This window comes from Meriones unguiculatus, chromosome 2, assembly GCF_030254825.1.
Source record: "Meriones unguiculatus strain TT.TT164.6M chromosome 2, Bangor_MerUng_6.1, whole genome shotgun sequence".
NCBI classification, from domain to species: Eukaryota; Metazoa; Chordata; class Mammalia; order Rodentia; family Muridae; genus Meriones; species Meriones unguiculatus.
The window spans coordinates 137,010,469-137,030,024 of NC_083350.1; the positions used below are offsets into that span (position 1 = coordinate 137,010,469).

Here is a 19,556-nt window from a genome sequence, read left to right on the forward strand (position 1 = left end):
ACATGCCAGGAACTAATGATTGAAGGAATCAGTCAACAACTGAACAATGTGACAGTGGGCATGCTCTCACCTACCAAAGCAAAAAACACTCTAAAGTGATTCGAGCATCATTCGTTGGGTACACATAATACATGCACACAGCAGGAGAATTCAGCCTTTAAAGTAAGCTTGTGACCAAAAACTTACTGAAGCTGCTAGCCGCTGTAGGAGCAAGCCCTTGGGCTCACGGAGCTCTGAGGAAAATGAGGCTGTATGTAATCGGAGAAGCAGCAGAAGCGCTGTTGATCTGAGTTGTGATGAGAGCGCTGTGGGAAGACCCAGGCACTGTGGTGGCAAGGGGCATGGGCTTGCAGCATTCACTGAAGCTCTGGGAGCCCAGTCAAATGTCCTGAGGACCAGTTCTATCTATCCCCCCAGAGGTGGGCCGACAAAGGACGACAGGGCAAGACGTTTCTACTGATGTAGACTTTGGAAGGAATCATGTTTCAGTTGAAAAGACTAAGATTGTTCCTGGAAGGAAATTTTATCATTTTAAATTTGGCAAATGTTTGGGTGGAGACTACAGACAGCTCACCTCTGTATTTGCATGTGCTGAGTTACAGCTGAGGACTCAGCACATGTCATCAGTCTTCAGAGAACACTCTTGGTGTGGAAGGGTTCCATACAGGTTGAGGGCCCGGCTTTAGAACAATGGGAGTTACTTCTAAAGGTGACATTCATTCACAGTGCTTATTTTTCAATTTTTAAACTTTTGGCTGCTCATGATAGTGCTTGCCTTAAATTCCAACACTCAAAAGGCTGAGATAGGCAAATCTCTGATCTTGGCCTATATAATGAGACCCTGCCATTTTTTAATTAAAAAAAAATCTGTAACCTATCAAAAGCATTCTAATCACTTCTTTTTCTGGATGGACAAGTTGAGGTAGTGCAAATGGGGCCTGTGAACCTCCATTCAAGTCTCATCGTGGCCTTGTTTCAAAGACAGCTCAAAATTCACAGAGGAAAGTTTTAAGTGGGAACTACCACCACCCCCATTTTTCAGACAGTCTTCCTCAGTGTCACAGGTTGGATTGGAACTCACAGCAATCCTCATGCATTGGCCTCAAAAGTGTTGGGATTATAGGTAGGCGTCAGCTACTAAACTCTGCCAAGACGCCTTTCTTTCTTTCTTTCTTTCTTTCTTTCTTTCTTTCTTTCTTTCTTTCTTTCTTTCTTTCTTTCTTTCTCTCTCTCTCTCTCTCTTTCTCTCTTTCTTCTTTCTTTTCCTTTCTTGTTTTTGTTCACCAGAAAGCCCAGGAGGCTCAGTTCCATAGTTCCATTGTGGTGTTCTGTCTCTCCAGGCTCACTGACTTTTGTAGTTAGGTGCTGGCTTGCTGTTACCTCGGTGATCTAGTCCCTGTCACACACCTCCTTTACTGTAAAGCTACCCGCCCCATCTCCTCTACCAACCAGGAAAGAGACAGCTCAAACAAAAACCCAAATGCCAACAAGAATAAGTAGCAGCCAGTGTAGATTTGTCTACATTAAGGCTCTGCTCATCAAGCCCACTGAAGTATACCATGGCCAGTGGTTTTAGTAAGGAATTGTTCTAGATTGGTTTAAGCTTATCTACTTATTTTCTGGAAGAATGGGTGCTCTTCAGCCCTCGCCGCGGCCATGGCTCATGCCCAGCTCTCACTGCACGCACATTCCCTCCTACACTTGCAGGCGCCTACACCCCAGGCTCTTTGCTGTCTTCACTAGAACAGGACGACTTTGACCCTGCACCACTCTGTGGAATCCTTCCTACGCTTGCTCAGACACCATCACTCTTCTTCCCTTCTACTACCTACTCATATATCCACGAAGGATCCTGGTTTCTACCTCCAGGAGGCTCGCCAGCTCCTTTGGGGACAGAAATTTGTCTGCTCTATACTTGTGTTACTTCTACACCAACTCCCAATTTGCCACTCCACTCCATTATGAAGCTCCTGAGTACTGAATTGAATGGAGTACTGTTGAGAGCTACTTCTGTTTTGTTGGACATCATTCATATTGATCCTTAAACCAGAAATATTTTGAAATGAACAACAGAATATTTGGAGTCGCGGGTGTAGTTATTCAATTTTCTGGACTCATTTGCCTTTCATAATCGTTTAGGTGAGGGAACACCACCCCTTTCCATTCTTCAGTAAGGGCCTTTTCGGTACTTCCTGCCAACATCAGGGATGTTCTTCCAAGAATGAATGAATCTTTTTTTTAACTGCTTGATGTCCACACTCAGAGCAAGACAAATGAAAGTCTTGCTTTGTAGCAATTCCTCCCCCCACTAGGAATCAGCCCCAGAACCTTGTACACACTAGGCAAACATTGTACCACTGAGCCACCGCTCTCACTCTTGTTTCATGGCGATCTTTAAAAGGCACAAGTCCCCTAGATGAGTCATGGCATTATATTCATGACCTGCCCGGGTGTTTTCTCAAGGCTTTGGTAGTAACTGCTTTTCTTGCTTCAGTTATCCAGCTTTGAAGCCTCCTGTCATCTCTTTCCAGGTGGTTGATCGTGAAAGACTCTTTCCTGCTATATATGAAGCCGGACAGCGGAGCTATTGCCTTTGTCCTGCTTGTAGATAAAGAATTCAAAATAAAAGTGGGACGGAAAGAGACAGAAACGAAGTACGGACTTCGAATCGATAACCTTTCAAGGTAGAAATTTCTAATGTTTAAAACATATTCCGTTCTCTTCATGGCTAAAATTTTCTCTCCACCATGAGAAAGGAGTAAACTAGAGTTAAATGTTGATAACTGTTTCTTGGAGCTCATCCTTAGTCAGAAGTGAAAGAACTTACTGTTGCCTTGTGTGTTTGTAATTGAAGATTTATTTTAATTTTGACTGTGGGGTATGGGTAGGGGTGTGTGGTATGTACATGTGAGTGCATTCAGAGGTCTGCAGAGGTTAGAAGGGGACATTGGATGCCCTAGATCTGGAATACAAAGCTTGCTACCCTATCAATTTGCCGAATGAGTCAATTGGTAGTTTGCATATTTTATTAGTGAGTACATATGTATTGATGTATTGATGTCTGGCAGATTGTAGTCACACCTTGAAAAAGTGTTTGGGGTGTGTGTGTGTAATCACTCTCATGCATATGAATATTCATAATTTTTCTTTGTACAGTTGCAACAAGCAACTGTAGTACATGCATGCCATGTGTGTCTGCGTGCATGCTTGTGTGCAGGGTGGTGTAGGGTATAAAACAATGCGGAGCCTCCTGCTTTCATCCCAGAAGGGAACGTTCAGGACTGTTAAAGAAATGCCTTCTTTACTAGCCTCCTTATCTCCACTCCCCACACCAAGGGAAGCTGTTTGAATCCAGGGTTCTTCAGTCTCCTTCCAAGTAGAAGTGTGCCTTGTTACTTAAACCAGCAAGCCCAGCTTCTTACTTACTTACTGCTCTTTATCTCTCTGTTTTATTTGTAAACACCCCTACCACATCCATCTGGTTCTGTGCGAGCCGTTCTCTTGACAATCCCTTCTCACACACTTTTTTTTTGCCTCCTTCATCTTGCTACTTCTATTATTTATGCATCCAATTTATTCATGTGCATGTGTGAGTCAGTCCTTTCCTTCCACCATATGGAGCTGGGGGATTGAATTCAGGTCATCAAAGATGGTGGCAGGTGCATCTGCCCACTGAGCCATCTCGCTGGGTTTCCTATTATTATTTTTATTATTAATTATTAATATTAGTGTGTGATGTATAAGTGGGTTGCCCGATGCCATATCATATATGTGGAAGTCACAGGAAACCTTTGCGAAGCCGGTTCTCCCTTTACTTGGGCTCAGGGGATGGGATTCAGGTTGTCAGGCTTGCCCTATAACACTTTTGTCTATGCAGCCATCTGGCTGGCCCTCGTTCTATATCTATGCTTAGAATAGTTTCCCCTCCTCTACCACTAGGCCTCTGCTTATAACTCATCCCTCTCACACAACCGCCTTCCCAGAACGGATTTTCCCAAAGGGTAGGTAGACCCTAGGCAACTTCAGAGCCCTCATGATCCTGGCTAGGCTCTGTCTTTCCCACCCCACCCCATCTCACCTTCATATCCCCACACCCCACCAGTGTTAACCCTTCTGTTGGACAGAAGCTTTCTAAGGCCAGCATCCATCTGTGAAACATTGAGAGGGGCTGTCTGGGCACCGCTAATATTTATAAAGAATTAGTCCTAGGGTCTTGCATATGGCCCCCTCCTTGCTTTTCTTGAGAATTATCATACAGGTCCCCCTGCCCAAATAATCAAATGAAAGCAAAGCTCTGCCTTCTAAGCCAGTCCCACTTCTATCAGCATGGCATAAGGCAGCTAGTGCCAACGCCTTGAACATCAGTTCTATGTAACTTATTTTCTCCTCTTGGTGGTGGTCACTCATTCTGACACCTGAAAATTTTTTTTTCTATAATCTACCAGAATTCTCAATATTTTTAATTCTGTAAGAAGTTATGGTAGCTTGCTTATGTGATTGAAAGACCCAATGCAAACTGGGTCTTCCAGAACAAAGTTAATCAGCCATGTTGGGTAATTCATTTTCAAGCTAAAATATGTCCTTAAGACACATTTTCCTAGGTTTCCTTACCTTTGGCATATGGGATCTGCCTCATCCTCAGACTATCTGCTTCCGGTGGCAAGATGGCTGCTTACTGCCCTCACAATGCTGTATTCTCAGATCTACTCTCGTGGGGTGGGACTGGCATTTGTACCCTTGCTCTAGCCCACTGGGACTAGAGGAATGGGGTATGCTGCTTTCCGCAGCTTTGCTGGAGTCAAAGAAGAGAAGGGAGCACTCCCCTGAAGTACATGAGAAGGCAGGGTAGTCAGTGCAAGGAGAACTGCGCTGGAGGACTCAGCAACTCTGACAGAAGTGTGACCTCACTCTGTTCCTATCCCATCATCGTCTTCACCTCCTGATAGGTTATCTCCGCTGAAGAAATGAGCCTATTCAAGCCAAATAAGAGTATATAAAGGCGGTTTTATTGGGGGCAGCTCTGGGCAGGTTCACTGATCTTACAGAAGGAGCATGAGGGATACAGAAAAGCTGTGGCAGGGACGCAGAAAGAAAAAGCACAGAGGAGCAGAGAGAGGAGAGAGGAGATGCAGAGAGAGAGAGAGAGAGAGAGAGAGAGAGAGAGAGAGAGAGAGAGAGAAAGCGCACAAAATGTCTAGATTATTATATAGGGAAGAGTTTCTGTGGAAGGGGAATCCCAACCCCTGGGCTGGAAAATTCAGGGTAGAGGGCAGCATATGCCAGTTGTGCCATGCCCTGTAACAGGTAGGGGCGAAGGGATGCTGGGAGAACCTGGAGGCCAGGTACACTTTGGTTAAATGTGAACCTCAGCCACTTGTCCTGGGTGTGAATCCCAAAACCTCCCAACACAGTTCAAGGTCTATATTAAATACTCTCATGCAAGAATGAGTAAGGAGCCTGGTGAATGACTAAGCTTTGACACAGTGAATGCTTTGAGGAATTCTGCCGAGATGTTGTAGAAGCTTGCTTTAAAAATGCTCATTAACTAAAAAGTTCAATTCATGTTTGCTGTGGTGTGTTTAATCTTTAAATTTCTTTTAAGAGCTAGAACTCAGAGTAAATCCCCAACACCTACTTTTGCTTTTCTTTAAAGGACACTCATTTTAAAATGTAACAGCTACAGACATGCCCGGTGGTGGGGAGGGGCCATAGAAGAGTTTGTCCAGAAGCATGGCGCTGACTTTCTCAAAGACCATCGCTTTGGTTCTTATGCGGCTGTCCAGGAGAACGTTTTAGCTAAATGGTAAGGTATATTTGCTCATAGGTATTCATCTTATATTATAATGGCTTAAATTCACCTGGAATCAGTTCAAAACTACACCAGCGATTACTCAGTGATCTCCCAAGGTCTTGCCTCTCCTGCGCCATTAGATCACAGGTTGGTTTTTCAGTTTTGGTTTTGGAAGATTTTTAGTGGTAGGACTTATCTGCCTTTAGATTTGGAAGTTTGATTTGTTTTGTGAGATAGGATTTTGTGAACCCGAGACTGGCCTTGAACTTGCAATGTAGTCAAAGATGACCTTGAACTCCTCATCTTCCTGCCCTCACTGCCCAAGTGCTGTATGTGCAAGACTGCACCACTGAGCCTAGATAGAACTTTGATTTTTAAAATCATCTTCAAGGCTGGGTTCATAGGTCAGTTGCAGTGTTTATCGAGTATTTGAGAATCCCTGGTTGGATCCCCAGCACCTCATAAAACCAGGGATTTGTAATTACAGGTTTGTAATCCCAGCAAATGGGAAGTGAAGGCAGGAGATCAATAGTTTAAGGTCGTGTTTCGATTCAGAGGTCAGCCTAAGCTGACTGAGACCCAGTTCTAAAAAGAAAAGCAAAACGTAACTTCATATATGTCTTGAAGGAACAAATGGAGGTTTATTTCAATCATTTCCTATTCGTGGGTTTGAGCTGGTGTGTTTTTAATCTCAGGAGAAAAGCCTATATGATAAAAGAGGCTCTATAAGATCTATTAACATGTTGCTGTCTTTGCAAAAATCTCTTGGGTCTGTTTCCTCACTGCCTCTCCTAGGTGATAGAGGGAGGCAAAATGATGTTTTCAATCTTGTTTCCAGTTACTCAAAGTAACATGATGGTGATGGAGACCAGGCAGAGCCCTCTTTGCTTTGCCTTACCCTAGAATATATTTTTATTGTTTTTTTTTTTTTTTTTTTTGGTCTTGTTTTATAAAAACAAACAAAAAAAACCTATCAAAACAAAAAAGTAAAAAAAGGAACAAATCCTTTATCTTGCAGGTATGTGAATGCCAAAGGTTACTTTGAAGATATCGCAAATGCAATGGAAGGGGCATCGGAGGAGATTTTTATCACAGACTGGTGGTTAGTATCTGTCCATGAGAGTGCTGTCTGGAAGCTTCTATGTTTGGAAATGTGCTACTGGGAACCAACAGTAGCAGTGATGGCTTGGCCCAGTCTCAATCAACTAAAGAGTAGATGCCAGTGAAAGACTTTCTAAAACCTGTACTTCGGATGTTATATTGGCCAACTTCCTCATTGTTGTCACAGAGGTAACCTAAAGGAGGAAGGGTCTGTCATGGCTCACAGGTTGAGGGTACAGCCCATCATGCCGTGGTGGGTAGGCCTGGTGGCAGGCATATGAGGGGCTATCACTTCACTGCGAGGAAGCAGAGGGAGATGAATGCCCTGTCCTGCTCACTCTTTTCTTTATACGGTGTGGGATGCCAACCCACAGACGATGCTCTCCCAGTTCAGATAACTCAGTCTAAAGAGTCCCTCACAGACCTGCCTGGAGCTTTGTTTCCAAGGTGATTTCTAGATTTTATCAAGTTGACAGCCAAAGTTAGCTATTGCAAACATCTCCTTAAAATGTTTAATTTAGCTTGAATGGTTTAGAAGCAGATGTACAAATATTTGTGTTCATAGATGTGCTACCACGCAAGGGTGGCTGTGGAGTCAGGAAAGCACGTCCTGCCTAGGTCTTCCCATCTCTTAGCGTGTCCTTTACTGGGTCTAAGGAATAGCTCCTCAACTTTCCTTCTGACACTGAAATAGTTGTGTCAAGATGCTTATTAAAGTCACTGGAAATCTCACTGTCTAAAGCTCATTAGTTCTTGAGGAAGTGGACCCATAGAGTTGGTGTAGGCTTTATATTTGTAGTCCGACTTCAGTTCCAGTTACTCACCATCTTAGAAAGTTGAAACCCGTTACAGATGCCTACACTGACTGTGATGGAAATGAATGTGTTATCCTTGAAGGAACTGAAATGGATTTCAACGTCCACTCTACTCCCCTTTGAGAGATAAGGCCCTGCTTTGTATCCCTGTCTGACTAGTATTAACTGTATGGCCCAGGGATTAAAGGTGTGTGTCACTGCCGCCACCACCCAGCTTGACATTTTTTAAAAGTTATTTATTTGTTTGTATGTTTGTTTAGTATATGAGTGCTCTATCCGCGTGCCAGAAGAGGGCACTAGATCACATTGTTGATGGTTGTGAGTCACCATGAGGGTTCTGGGAATCCAACCACAGTCCTTTGGAAGAACAGCCAGTGCTCTTCACCACTGAGCCATCTCTCCAGCTAATACTGAATACTTCCTAAGCACTCACAAAAATTAGTCCAAAGTCTATTTATAAAAATATCCCTACAACTTGAGCAAGGACATGAGTGACTGAAAGTGATGCCATATTTTCTGTGGAAGAAAGTAATGTCTCCTTTGAAGGTTCTGGACAGTAAAAGTCAGACCCCCATTTTAACACCTAAGGACCCCAAACCTATGTGATTCCTCCTCTCCTTTCCACAGCCGTCCTGGGCCACATCTTATTACAACACACACTCTGAAATGAAACCCCGCAGTAACTTCTCCCTCAGCTGAAAAAAAAAAAAAAAAAAAAAAAAAAAAAGGCCTCAGGAAGCACACAGCAGCATCTTGTGGTTTTTATTATTTTTGTCAGTGGTTCCTTTAAACAGTGAGCATGTTCTCATGAACTTTTCAGACACTTGTTTATCATTTTAGAGCCATTCCCCTCCTTTCCCCCTCCCCTCTCTCCCTCCCATTGCCCTTCTTTCTCTTCTGCAGCCCTGGAGAGTTCCTTCTGAACAGAGCTGTCTTAATTGTCCAGGATGCATTCTTGTCAAACAGTCCTTTCCATTCTGGCCTTTAGAACTTCTGAGGAGAAAATTTCAGCAATAGACAATTTTGTTCTTAAGTGCTTTAACAAATTTCGGACTCTTTGGTTTTCAGTAGTTTGGTTATGATTTGGGGGCTATCTTGTTTGCTGCCCTGAGGCTCTTGAATTTATTGTCTTGTATCTCTAGCCAGCTTTGAGAAAGTTTTATCCTTGTCTCCTCAGATTTTAAATAAGTCCTCTTCAAAGCTTCTAGTAACTCAAAGATTTCTCCTTTCCATGTTGTCTTACCAGTCTCCAAATTTATATTTTTAAATGTTTTTCCTCTTTGTTGGATATTCTTTTTTTTCCCTCTCTCTCTCAATTCACATTTATTTATTTATTTTGTATGCACATGTAGGTTTGTGTGTGTGTGTACATGCATGTGCCACAGCCACCCCATGTGGAGGTCAGAGGACAACTTATAGGAGCCAGTTCTCTCTTTTCACCAAATGGGTCCCAGGCCTCAAACTCATCAGGCTTGGTGGCACACACTGTTAACCATGGAGTGATCTCATCTGCCCCTATACTCAAACTTACTGGGTCAGCTCTCCATAAGCGGAGCCAATGAAGGCAAGTTTGGTACTCTTGTTTTTCTATTTTTGTGGTTGTATTTTCCATTTTAGAATTTTCAGGATCTTGATATCTCTTTCTCTTTCCATTCATCTATACATATCGTAGTGTTGTTTTTTTTTTTTTTTAAATCCTATCTGATAAGGGATTAAACTAGATAATCAGAACAGTGAGATGACTCAGTGCATAAAGGCACTTGCCACCACTATGCCTAACGACCCAAGATTCAGTCCTGGATCCTATATGGTTGTATGAGAAAACTGACTCCTACAAATTGTCTTCTGACCTCCAAATGTGCAGTTTGTTTACACACACACACACACACACACACTTCATGCAAGCTGATTTTTTTGCTGTGTGCCCAGTATTTTAAAAGTTATAATCTAGAAAATTTCACATGAGGATATAAGACTTTCAGTTCCTTCCTTCCTTCCTTCCTTCCTTCCTTCCTTCCTTCCTTCCTTCCTTCCTTCCTTCCTTCCTTCCTTCCTTCCTTATCTTCCTCCTCCTCCTTTTTAGTGACAGGGTTCCTCTGTGTAGCTTGGCTATCCTGGCACTTGCCCTGTAGATCAGACTGTCCCTGAGCTCAGAGGTCCACCTGGCTCTTCTGCCTCTGCTTCTGCTGGGATTAAAAGATGTGCACTACTGCTCCAGGCCAAGACTTTTAGTCTGACTTAATTATGCAGAGAGTGTCTTCTTTAGCAGGCCATGGCCTCATTTGGATTAGGTAGAAAGTTCCAAGCAGTTAGCTTTAAATTATTTCACTTTTGTGTGTATGTGTGTTTGTCTGCACATATGTGTATGCAGCACATGCTGGTAGAGTTTGGAAGAGGTGTCAGCTCTCCTGGAACTGGAGTCGCGGTGGTTATGAACTATCATTTAGTACGGGGAACTGAACCTGGGTCCTCTTCAAGATCAACAAGTCCCCTTAACTGCCAGGCCATCTATCTATCTATCTATCTATCTATCTATCTATCTATCTATCTATCTACTCATTCATTCATTCATTAATTCATTCATTTTTAGGGGTGGGTGTTTTCTTTCTTTTCTTTTTATTAATTTATTTGTTTTACATCCTGATCAGTTTCCCCTCCCTCTTCTCCTTCAGTCCCTCCCTTTCACTCTTCTCTTTCTCCTCAGAAGAAACTCAGAAAAAGGGAGGCCTCCCAAGAATATCAACCTTCTTGGCATATCAAGCTATAGTAGGATTAGAGCATCTTCTCCTACTGTGGCTAGGCAAGACTGCCTGGTTAGGGAAAACAGATCCCAAGGTGGGTAACAGAGTCAGAGATAGCACCTGTTCCTGCTATTAGGAGTCTCATATGAAGCCTGAGCAGCACCATGTTACAAATATGCAGAGGGCTTAGGTCCATCCTAAGTATGCTCTCTGTTTGGTGGTTCAGTCTCTGTGGGCCTCTATAGGCCCAGGTGAGTTGGTTCTGTGTGTTTTCTTGTAGTGCCTTTGACCTCTCTGGCTCCTTAAATCCTTCGTCCTCTTCTTCCATAGAGTTCCCCAAAGCTCTGCCTAATGTTTGGCTATGGGACTCTGCATCTGTTTCCATCAGTTGCTGGGTGAAGCTTCTCAGATGACAGTTATACTAGGCTCCTGTCTGCAATCATAGAAGCATAGCAGAGTATCATTAATATGTATGGGGTGGTCTCTCCCCCATGACATGGGTCTCAAGCAGGGCCAGTCATTGGTTGGCCATTCCTTCAATGTCTGCTCATCTTGTTGGCAGGAGAAATTGTGGGTCTAAGATGCTGTGGCTAGGTTGGTGTCCCCATCCCTCCATCAAAAGTCTTTTGTGGTTGCAGAAGATGGCCGTTTCAGGCTCCATGTCCCCCATGGAGTCTTAGCTAGGGTCACCCTCATAGACTCCTGGGAGTTCCTATGGTCCTAGGTTTCCAGCTTGTCCCAGAGATGCCCCCCCATCCCAGTTCTCTCTCTCCTGTACGCTGTCCCATCATCTTCCCCCATCCTGATCCCTCCTGCTCACCTCTCTACCCCACCCCTCACCCAGTTCCCTCCCTCTACCCATCCCTGATGTCTATGCTATATCCCCTTCTCAGTGAGATTCAAGCATTTCCTCTTATGCCCCCCCCCCAGCACGTTGGGCCCTCTTTGTAACTTAGCTTCTGTGGGTTCTGGAACTTAGGGTCTGTGGATTGTAGCATAGTTATCCTGTACTTTATGGTTAATATCCACTTATAAGTGAGGACATATCATGTTTGTCTTTCTGGGTCTGGGTTATCTCATTCAGGATGATCATGTTTACTTCCATCCATTTGCCTGCAAATTTCATGATGTCCTTCTTTTTAATAGCTCAGTAGTATTCCATTGTATAAATGTATCTCAGTTTCTTTATCCATTCTTCAGTTGAGGGACATCTGGGTTGTTTCCAGTTTCTGACTATTCCAAGTAAAGCTGCTATGAACATAGTTGAGCAAATGTCCTTGTATGGTGGAGCATCATTCAGGTGAATGTGCCCAGGAGTGTTATAGCTGTGTCTTGAGGTAGAACTAGTCCCAATTTTCTGAGAAACCACCAAATTGATTTTCACAGTGGTTGTACAAGTTTGCACTCCCACCAACAACGGAGGAGTGTTCCTCTTTCTCCACACCCTCTCCAGCATGTGCTGTCACTTTGGTTTTTGGTCTCAGCCATTCTGACAGGTGGATTCCCAGAGTTGTTTTGATTTGCATTTCCCTAATGAATAAGGATGTTGAGATGTTGCTTCTCTGCCATTTGGTATTTCTCTGTTGAGACTTCTGTTTAGATCTGTATGCAAATTTTTTAATTGGGTTGTTTGTTGATGTCTATTTTTTTTAATTCTTTACATTTTTTGGATATCAGCTCTCTGTCAGACATAGGGTTGATGAAGATCTTTTCCCATTCTGTAGGCTGCTATTTTGTCCTTTTGACACTGTCCTTCACCTTGCAGAACCTTTCAGTTTCGTGAGGTTCCATTTATTGTTGATCATAGTGCCTGAGCTTTTGGTGTTCTGTTCAGGAAGTTGTCTCCTGTGCCAATGTGTTCAAGGTTATTCCCCACTTTCTCTTCTAACAGATTTAGTGTATCCCATCTTATGTTGATGTCTTTGATACGCTTGAACTTGAGTTTTGTTCAGGGTACTAAATATGGATCTGTTGCATTCTTCTGCACACAGCCATTCAGTCAGACTAGCACCATTTTTAGAAGATGCTATCTTTTTTTCCATTGTATGGTTTTGGCCTCTTTGTCAAAAATCAAGTATCCATAGGTGTGTGGGTTTACTTCTGGGTCGTCAATTTGATTCCACTGAACAACCTGTCTGATTTTAGTGTTAATACCATGCAGTTTTTACTACTGTTGCTCTGCAGTACACCTTGAAATCAGGGGTGGTGATACCTCCAGAAGTTCTTTTGTTGTACAGGATTATTTTAGCTATCCTGGGTTCTTTTTTCTATATAAAGTTGAGTATTGTTCTTTCAAGGTATATAAAGAACTGTGTTGGAATTTTGAAGAGAATTGCATTGAATCAATAGACTGCTTTGGGTAAGATGGCCGTTTTTACTATGTTAATCCTGCCAATCCATGAGCATGGAGATCTTTCCATCTTCTGATATCTTCTTCAGTTTCTTTCTTCAGCGACTTGAAGTTCTTGTCATACAGGTCTTTTACTTGATTGGTTAGACTTACACCAAGATAATTTTTTATTATTTGTGGCTATTGTGAAGGGTTTTGTTTCCCTAATTTTTTTTCTCAGCCCATTTATTATTTATATACAAAAGGGCTACTGATTGTTTTTGGTTAATTTTGTATCCAGTCACTTTGCTGATCCAGTCACAGTTTATCAGCTGTTGGCGCTCCCTGGTAGAATTTTTTTGGGTCACTTATGTATAACCATCATATCTTCTACCAGTAGTGAGACTTTGACTTCTTCTTTTCCAATTTGTATCTCCTTCAGTTGTCTTATTGCTCTAGTTGGAACTTCAAATACTGTATTGAATAGACAGAGAGAGAGTGAGCAGCCATATCTTGTTCCTGATTTTAGTGGAATTAGGTTTCTCTCCATTTAATTTGATGTTGGTTTCAGCTTGCTGTATATTGCATTATTATGTTTAGGTATGGGCCTTGTATCCTTGATCTCTCCAAGACTTTTATCATGAAGGGGTGTTGGACTTTGTCAAAGCTTTCTCAGCATCTAATGAGATGATCATGTAGGATTTTTCCAGTTTGTTTATATGGTGGATTTCATTGATGGGTTTTCCTATGTTGAGCTACCCCTGCATCCCTAGGATAAAGCCTACTTGATCCTGGTAGATGATGTTTTCAATTTGTTCTTAAACTTAATTTGTGAATATTTTATTGAGTATTTTTGCATTAATGTTTATAAGGGAGACTGGTCTCAAATTTACTTTCTTGGTATGTGGTATACATATCAGAGTAACTGTGGCCTCATAAAATGAATTTGGCAGTTCTCTTTCTGTTTTTATTTTGTGGAATAATTTGAGGAGTGTTGGTATTAGCTCTCTGAATGTCTGGTAGAATTTTGTGCCTAAGCCATCTGTCCCTGAGCTTCTTTGGTTAGAAGATTTTTAATGACTGCTTCTTTTTCCTTAGGGGTTATAAGGCCTATTTAAATTGCTTACTTGATCTTAATTTAAAGTTAAATATCCATGTAAGTTAAATATCTATGAAGAATGTTGGTAAGTGATACCTATCATGAAAATTGTTCATTTCATTTAGATTTTTCAAATTTTCTGGAATACAGATTTTTGAAGTAAGACCTAATGATTGGATTTCCTCAGTGTCTGTTGCAATATCCCCCTTTTCATTTCTAATTTTGTTAATTTGGATAGTGTCTCTCTGCCTTTTACTTAGCTTGGCTAAGGGTTTGTCTGTCTTGTTGCTTTTCTCAAAGAACCAACTTTTGGTTTCATTGATTCTTTGTGGTGTTCTCTTTGTTTCTAATTTATTGATTTCAGCCCTGAGTCTGATTATTTCCTGCCTCTTGGGTGCGTCTGCTTATTTTTGTTCTAGAGCTTTCAGGTGTGCTTTTAAACCTATGGTGTGAGGTCTCTCCAGTTCCTTTAGGAAAGCACTTAGTGTTATGAACTTTCCTCTTAGCACTGCTTCCATTGGGTCCCACAAGTTTGGGTATGGCGTGTGTTCATTTTCATTGAATTCTAGAATTCCACCTTAAATCTATGGTAGTCTGATAGGATACAAGGAGTTGTTTCAATTTTCTTACATATGTTTAGACTTGCTTTGTGTCCAAGTACATGGTCAATTTTGGAAAAGTTTCCGTGAGGTGCTGAGAAGAAGGCATATTTTTTTGTGCTTGAGTGAAATGTTCTGTAGATATCAGTTAGGTCCATTTGCTTCATAACATCTGTTAGTTTCATTATTTCTCTGTTTAGTTTCTGTCTGGATGAAGTCTACCACTATTAATGCCAGTTTTAGTACCAAAGCCTATGCTTAGGCTGGTCTCTGACCCATATAGTGTGCGCCACCTGGTGGTTTATTTCTGACATGGTTTTCTGGCGCATGGTTGAAATCTATTGCAATCTAGTTCTGACCTGTGGCTGCAGTTCCTCAAACTCCTTAGTTGATTTTGTTGTGGATCAAATCCCCACAAGGACAGCTTGCGAATGAGCCAGAAGATCATAGCAGATTTCTGGGACTGCTTTCTTTGAGGCCCCACCCTCCACTCTCCATGGTCCCTCAACTGTTTTCTAATTTCTCGTGGCTTCCTTTTTTTAGTCCACTAGGACTAAACAGTAGTCTTGACGCACCCTGCTCCGACATGTGATTCTTAAACAGTGTCTGCATTAGGAGCTGAGACACTGGGGCTCACGTGAACTGCCTTTTGTGGGCTCTCTGTGGCTGCCCTGGCACAGCCAGGAACGCTGTTCTTCCTTGTCAAGCTGGAACTGTAGTTTTCTGGATCTCTGTGCTGATCCCATTCCCAGGATTTCCTTGCAGATCAGTAACCAATAAACTTAGCCCTGATTCCATGCCGCTTCAATTTCTTTTTCTACCTTTCACCAAGCTTTTCAGTTAATGTTTGCATGCCACGACACCCACGTTGGGGACAGAGGACAATTTGCAGGAGTCAATTCTCTTCTACCATAAAGGTTCTTGGGATGGCGCGAGCGCCCAGGCGCCTGCAGGTGCCCAGGCGCGCTCAGGCTTGGCAGCAAGCACCCATACTCACTGAGTCATCTTACCAACCAATGTCGGGGACCTCTATGTACGATTTGACAAACTTATCCGTGAGCACTTTAACTTTTAATGTTATCATAACAGGAAAATTTTTGTACATTGACTTTAGTTCTTGTGACAGTGCTAACTTTGCTTATTAGGGCTGGCGAATTTTTGTAGATTCTTTGGGGTTTTCTCCTTCTGTGACATGTCTTGGGAATGAAGACAGTTTAGCCTCTGGCTTTCTGATTGGTTTGCTTTACATTTTATTCTCTTGCCTTCTTGCACTGGCTCGAGCCACCACAAGATGAGTAGTTATGCAGTATTGCCCTCGTGCCGTTTTCCCAACATTAAGAGAATTCAGGCTCTTAACAGTGATATGACATTGGGGTCCATTTTGAATATGTGCTCTTTATTGAGCAGGTTCACATCATTTTTTTTTATTAAAAGCTATTTGCGTGTGCACGCGTGTGCGCACGTATATGCCACAAAGAAAGTGTTCCCAGAGACCAGACAAAGGCATCACGTGGCCTGGAGACGGGGTAACAGGCAGTTGTGAGCCCTCCACCGTGGGTGCTGAGAACTGAACTCAGGTCCTTTGAAAGAACAGGAAGTACTTTCGATCTCTGAACCATCCCTCCAGCCCCAAGAAAGCTCACTTCTATTTCTTCTTTTTTAATAATTTCAATTGTGGGGCCTGGAGAGATGCCTCAGTGGTTAAGAGCACTGGCTACTCTTCCAAAGGACCGGGGTTCAATTCCCAGCATCCACATGGCAGCTCACAACTGTCCAGTTCCAGAGGATCTGACACCCTCACACAGACACACATGCAGGCAAAACACCAATACATATGAAATAAAATAATTTTGAAAACAGAAATTTGATTGTGATTGGGATATTGAATTTTGCCAGTTTCCGCTGCATGTTTTATTCTGGTTTTAATTTTCCTTCTTCCTTTTTTTTTTTCAACTAATGTTAAATACATTGGTTTTCAAATTTTAAGAATAATTTTCTCTTAATTTTTAGGAAGAAAGCTTTTTACTTCTTTCACAGAACATGAAGGTTTTGTTTTCTAATATGTATTTTCTCTTGAGACTTTCATACATGTGCACAATGTATTTTTATTACATTCCCCCCTTCAGTTCATCTTAGGCTCCCTTCCTCATGTCCTCCCCTTTCAACTCACCATATCTAATTAGTGTCGTCTGTATGTATGCATAGCATGTGTATGAAAGTAAGGCATAGGGCTAGCCACTGGAACTTGGCCAAGGTCCCAGGGACCACACCCCTAAACAAAATGGACTGTCCCCAGCAGCCAGCATCCGATCCTCAGCTGGGTGTTCACTTTGTGGTCCCTCCACCACTCCTGGAGTTTGACTGGCTAGCTCTCATACAGGTCTTATGCAGGTAACCTCTGCTACTGTGAGTTCCTCAGTGCAATGGTCCTGTCCTGCCCCGAAGGCAGCACTTTGCAGCGATCATGCTGACCTTTCCTGCCCGCTGAAGCTGGCTTTGTTTTAAAATCGATTAAAAAAAAAGAGCATAGAAAAGATCTCTCCTAGTCTTTTTGTCTCTTGCAAATCCTGCTTTCCCTCAGGTTAGAGTACCTCTTGGAGGCCCATGTAAACCCACACTGTGCCTTGCTCCTCCGGCCCTCCCTTTTCTGGGGAGAGGGGTTGTTTTTGTTGCTGCCCCTCATTACAGAGGTGTTACGCCAGATATAGATTGAACTGGAGTTGCCTTTAGACCCTAGCAGGGGGGTCGGGGGAGTGTGACTCTGCAGATGTTCTTGGCTGCCTTGTGGCTGGGCTTACTAAAGGAGAAGCACCCAGGGGATAGCTTCCAACTTCACCGGATCTAATAAGGCCAGTGTTCTTTCTCAGAAAGCCCCGGGTTCTCGTGGACTCTGCCTTTGAAACTGGAAGTCAAGCTCTGTCTCTTTTAGTGAGGTACCAGAGTTGAGCAATCCTGAGGTTGGGGGAAGTAGCCTAGCTCTATCAGGGTTCTGGTTATCCTCTTAGAATTTCACTATGTTTTTACCGTTCTAAGCTTCCTGTCCCATAGAGTGTCTACCCTACAGCAGCAAACATGGCCAGGTCTTTTTTCTGCTGTGGTGTGCATATATGCATGTATGCATGTGTGCGTACGTGCGTGCGTGCGTGCGTGCGTGCGTGCGTGCGTGTGTGTGTGTGTGTGTGTGTGTATGTGTGTGTTCCATCAAGGGGAAACTTCCTCATTTACCCTGCCAAATATTTCATTGTCCAGGATCAAGTCAACTCTAGTTGCACAAATACAAGATATGCAAATTTAGTAGTGGAGGGTAGGCTATACCAGCAAAGAAGAAAATGGTAGAAATATTGGGAGGATAGTTGCCTCCCTCCGTGTGTGTGTGTGTGTGTGTGTAAAAATGTTTTATTTTGGCACAGGGTCTCATGTAGCCCAGAGGCCTCACACTCTCTATGTAGTTGAGAGTGGCTTTGAACTTGTAACCCTGCTGCCTCTACCTCCCAAATGCTGTGATTATTGGTGTGGGTCTTGAGTTAATTTGACTGGACAGAGTTTCTCTCATAGTCTTACATCCTAGAGACCTGCTGAAGTAGTCTTGGTGGTGCGTGGTTAATGCTGGTTTCTATGACACAGAGACCTTTGTCTTCTGTTCCAATCCCTTTCCTTTTGGTTTTGTGACTTCAGGTTGAGTCCGGAAATCTTCCTGAAGCGCCCAGTGGTGGAAGGCAACCGCTGGAGGCTGGACTGTATCCTCAAACGGAAAGCAGTGAGTATTTCCGGGCATGCTCGCGCCATTGTTTTCAAATCCGCCATGTGAGTGTGGGGCTTGTGTTTAGTTGGACCACTTGCTTAGCCTGAAGGAGGCCCTGGCTGGGTCATATAAAACCAACTGTGGTGACGCACATCTCTAATGACAACACTTAGGAGGTAGAAGAAGAAGGATGAGGAGTTCAAGGCCAGCCTGGGCTACTTGAAACTGTCTCAAAAAATATTTTTTTTAAAAATTTACTTTTAACTTTTTAACTTTAGAGCAGTGGCTGTCAATCTTCCACATGCTGTGAGCCCTTAATAACATAGTCCCTCATGTTACGGTGACCTCCAACCATAAAATTACTTTCGTTGCTACTCCATAACTGTAATTTTGCTACTGTTATGAATCATATTAATCTGTAAAGAGTCTTTCAACCCTTAAAGGGGTCATGACCCACAGGTTGAGAATCAGTGTTTTAGAGCTTGAAACCCAACACACACGCACACACCACACACTACACATACACTTGCACACACATGTCGGGGGGACTTTCTGTTTCCCAGTTTGTTTCGGAGAGAAGAGTATGAGATGAAAGTGGGGATGGGCTAGGAAGATGGCTCCACAGGTAAGAACATTTGCTACACAGCTAAGAGCTTCTACTGCTCACCGTGGACCTGACTTCATGTCTCTATATAAAACTTCAGAGATGGTCATGTGCACCTGGTATGGTGTGAGGTGGAGACAGGAGCATCGCTGCCTTTTGTTGGCTGCCAGCCTGGTTCTGGATTCAACGAGAGACCCTGTCTCAGAGAAATAAGGTGGAGAATGATAGAAACAAGACATTGTTAACTTCCCCTAACCTCTGTACACATGCATTGGCATACATACCAAACACATTACCTTCCCCCCCCCAGACCTCACACCCTCCCCTACACACACACACACACACACACACACCTATCAAGGAAGACGTTAAGAACTATGAGGACTAATTAGAATAAGCCTGGATTCATTATCGATCATCTAGTTAGCGCGTGCTAACCCTTGTATTTGACTCAGTCTTAGGCTTTGTTGCTGCTGCTGTTTCCTCTCCTGAAGCGTGTTCTATCAGGTGTCTGGGTTCTGAGTTACTCAGGGCCACACTGCTACTTTTAGAGGTCTCTGCACCCCTCTCCCTCCTTATCCCCTCTGTCTCGAGAACTCTCTACCCTCCCACTTTTCCTTCCTCTTTCTGTTGTCCTTTCCCCACACCTTCCAGAAGAGTTTGCACAGGCATCATACACAGACCTCATTGCCCATACTAAGAGAAGATGAAGTTTTCTTTATCCAGCCAGCGTGG

General features: G+C 43.0%; 1 protein-coding gene across 5 annotated transcripts in view; it reads left to right on the plus strand.

Moving 5' to 3' along the window:
• The window catches only part of Pld1 (phospholipase D1), a 215,427-nt gene that overhangs the window by 113,807 nt on the left and 82,064 nt on the right, over positions 1 to 19,556 (plus strand). For all 5 annotated transcript variants that reach the window (XM_060378160.1, XM_060378159.1, XM_021645734.2 and 2 more), the window contains 4 exons: positions 2,532 to 2,684; positions 5,654 to 5,803; positions 6,810 to 6,893; positions 18,151 to 18,232. In XM_060378160.1, coding sequence (XP_060234143.1) covers positions 2,532 to 2,684; positions 5,654 to 5,803; positions 6,810 to 6,893; positions 18,151 to 18,232 — 469 coding nt within the window. The remainder of the gene's footprint in view (positions 1 to 2,531; positions 2,685 to 5,653; positions 5,804 to 6,809; positions 6,894 to 18,150; positions 18,233 to 19,556) is intronic.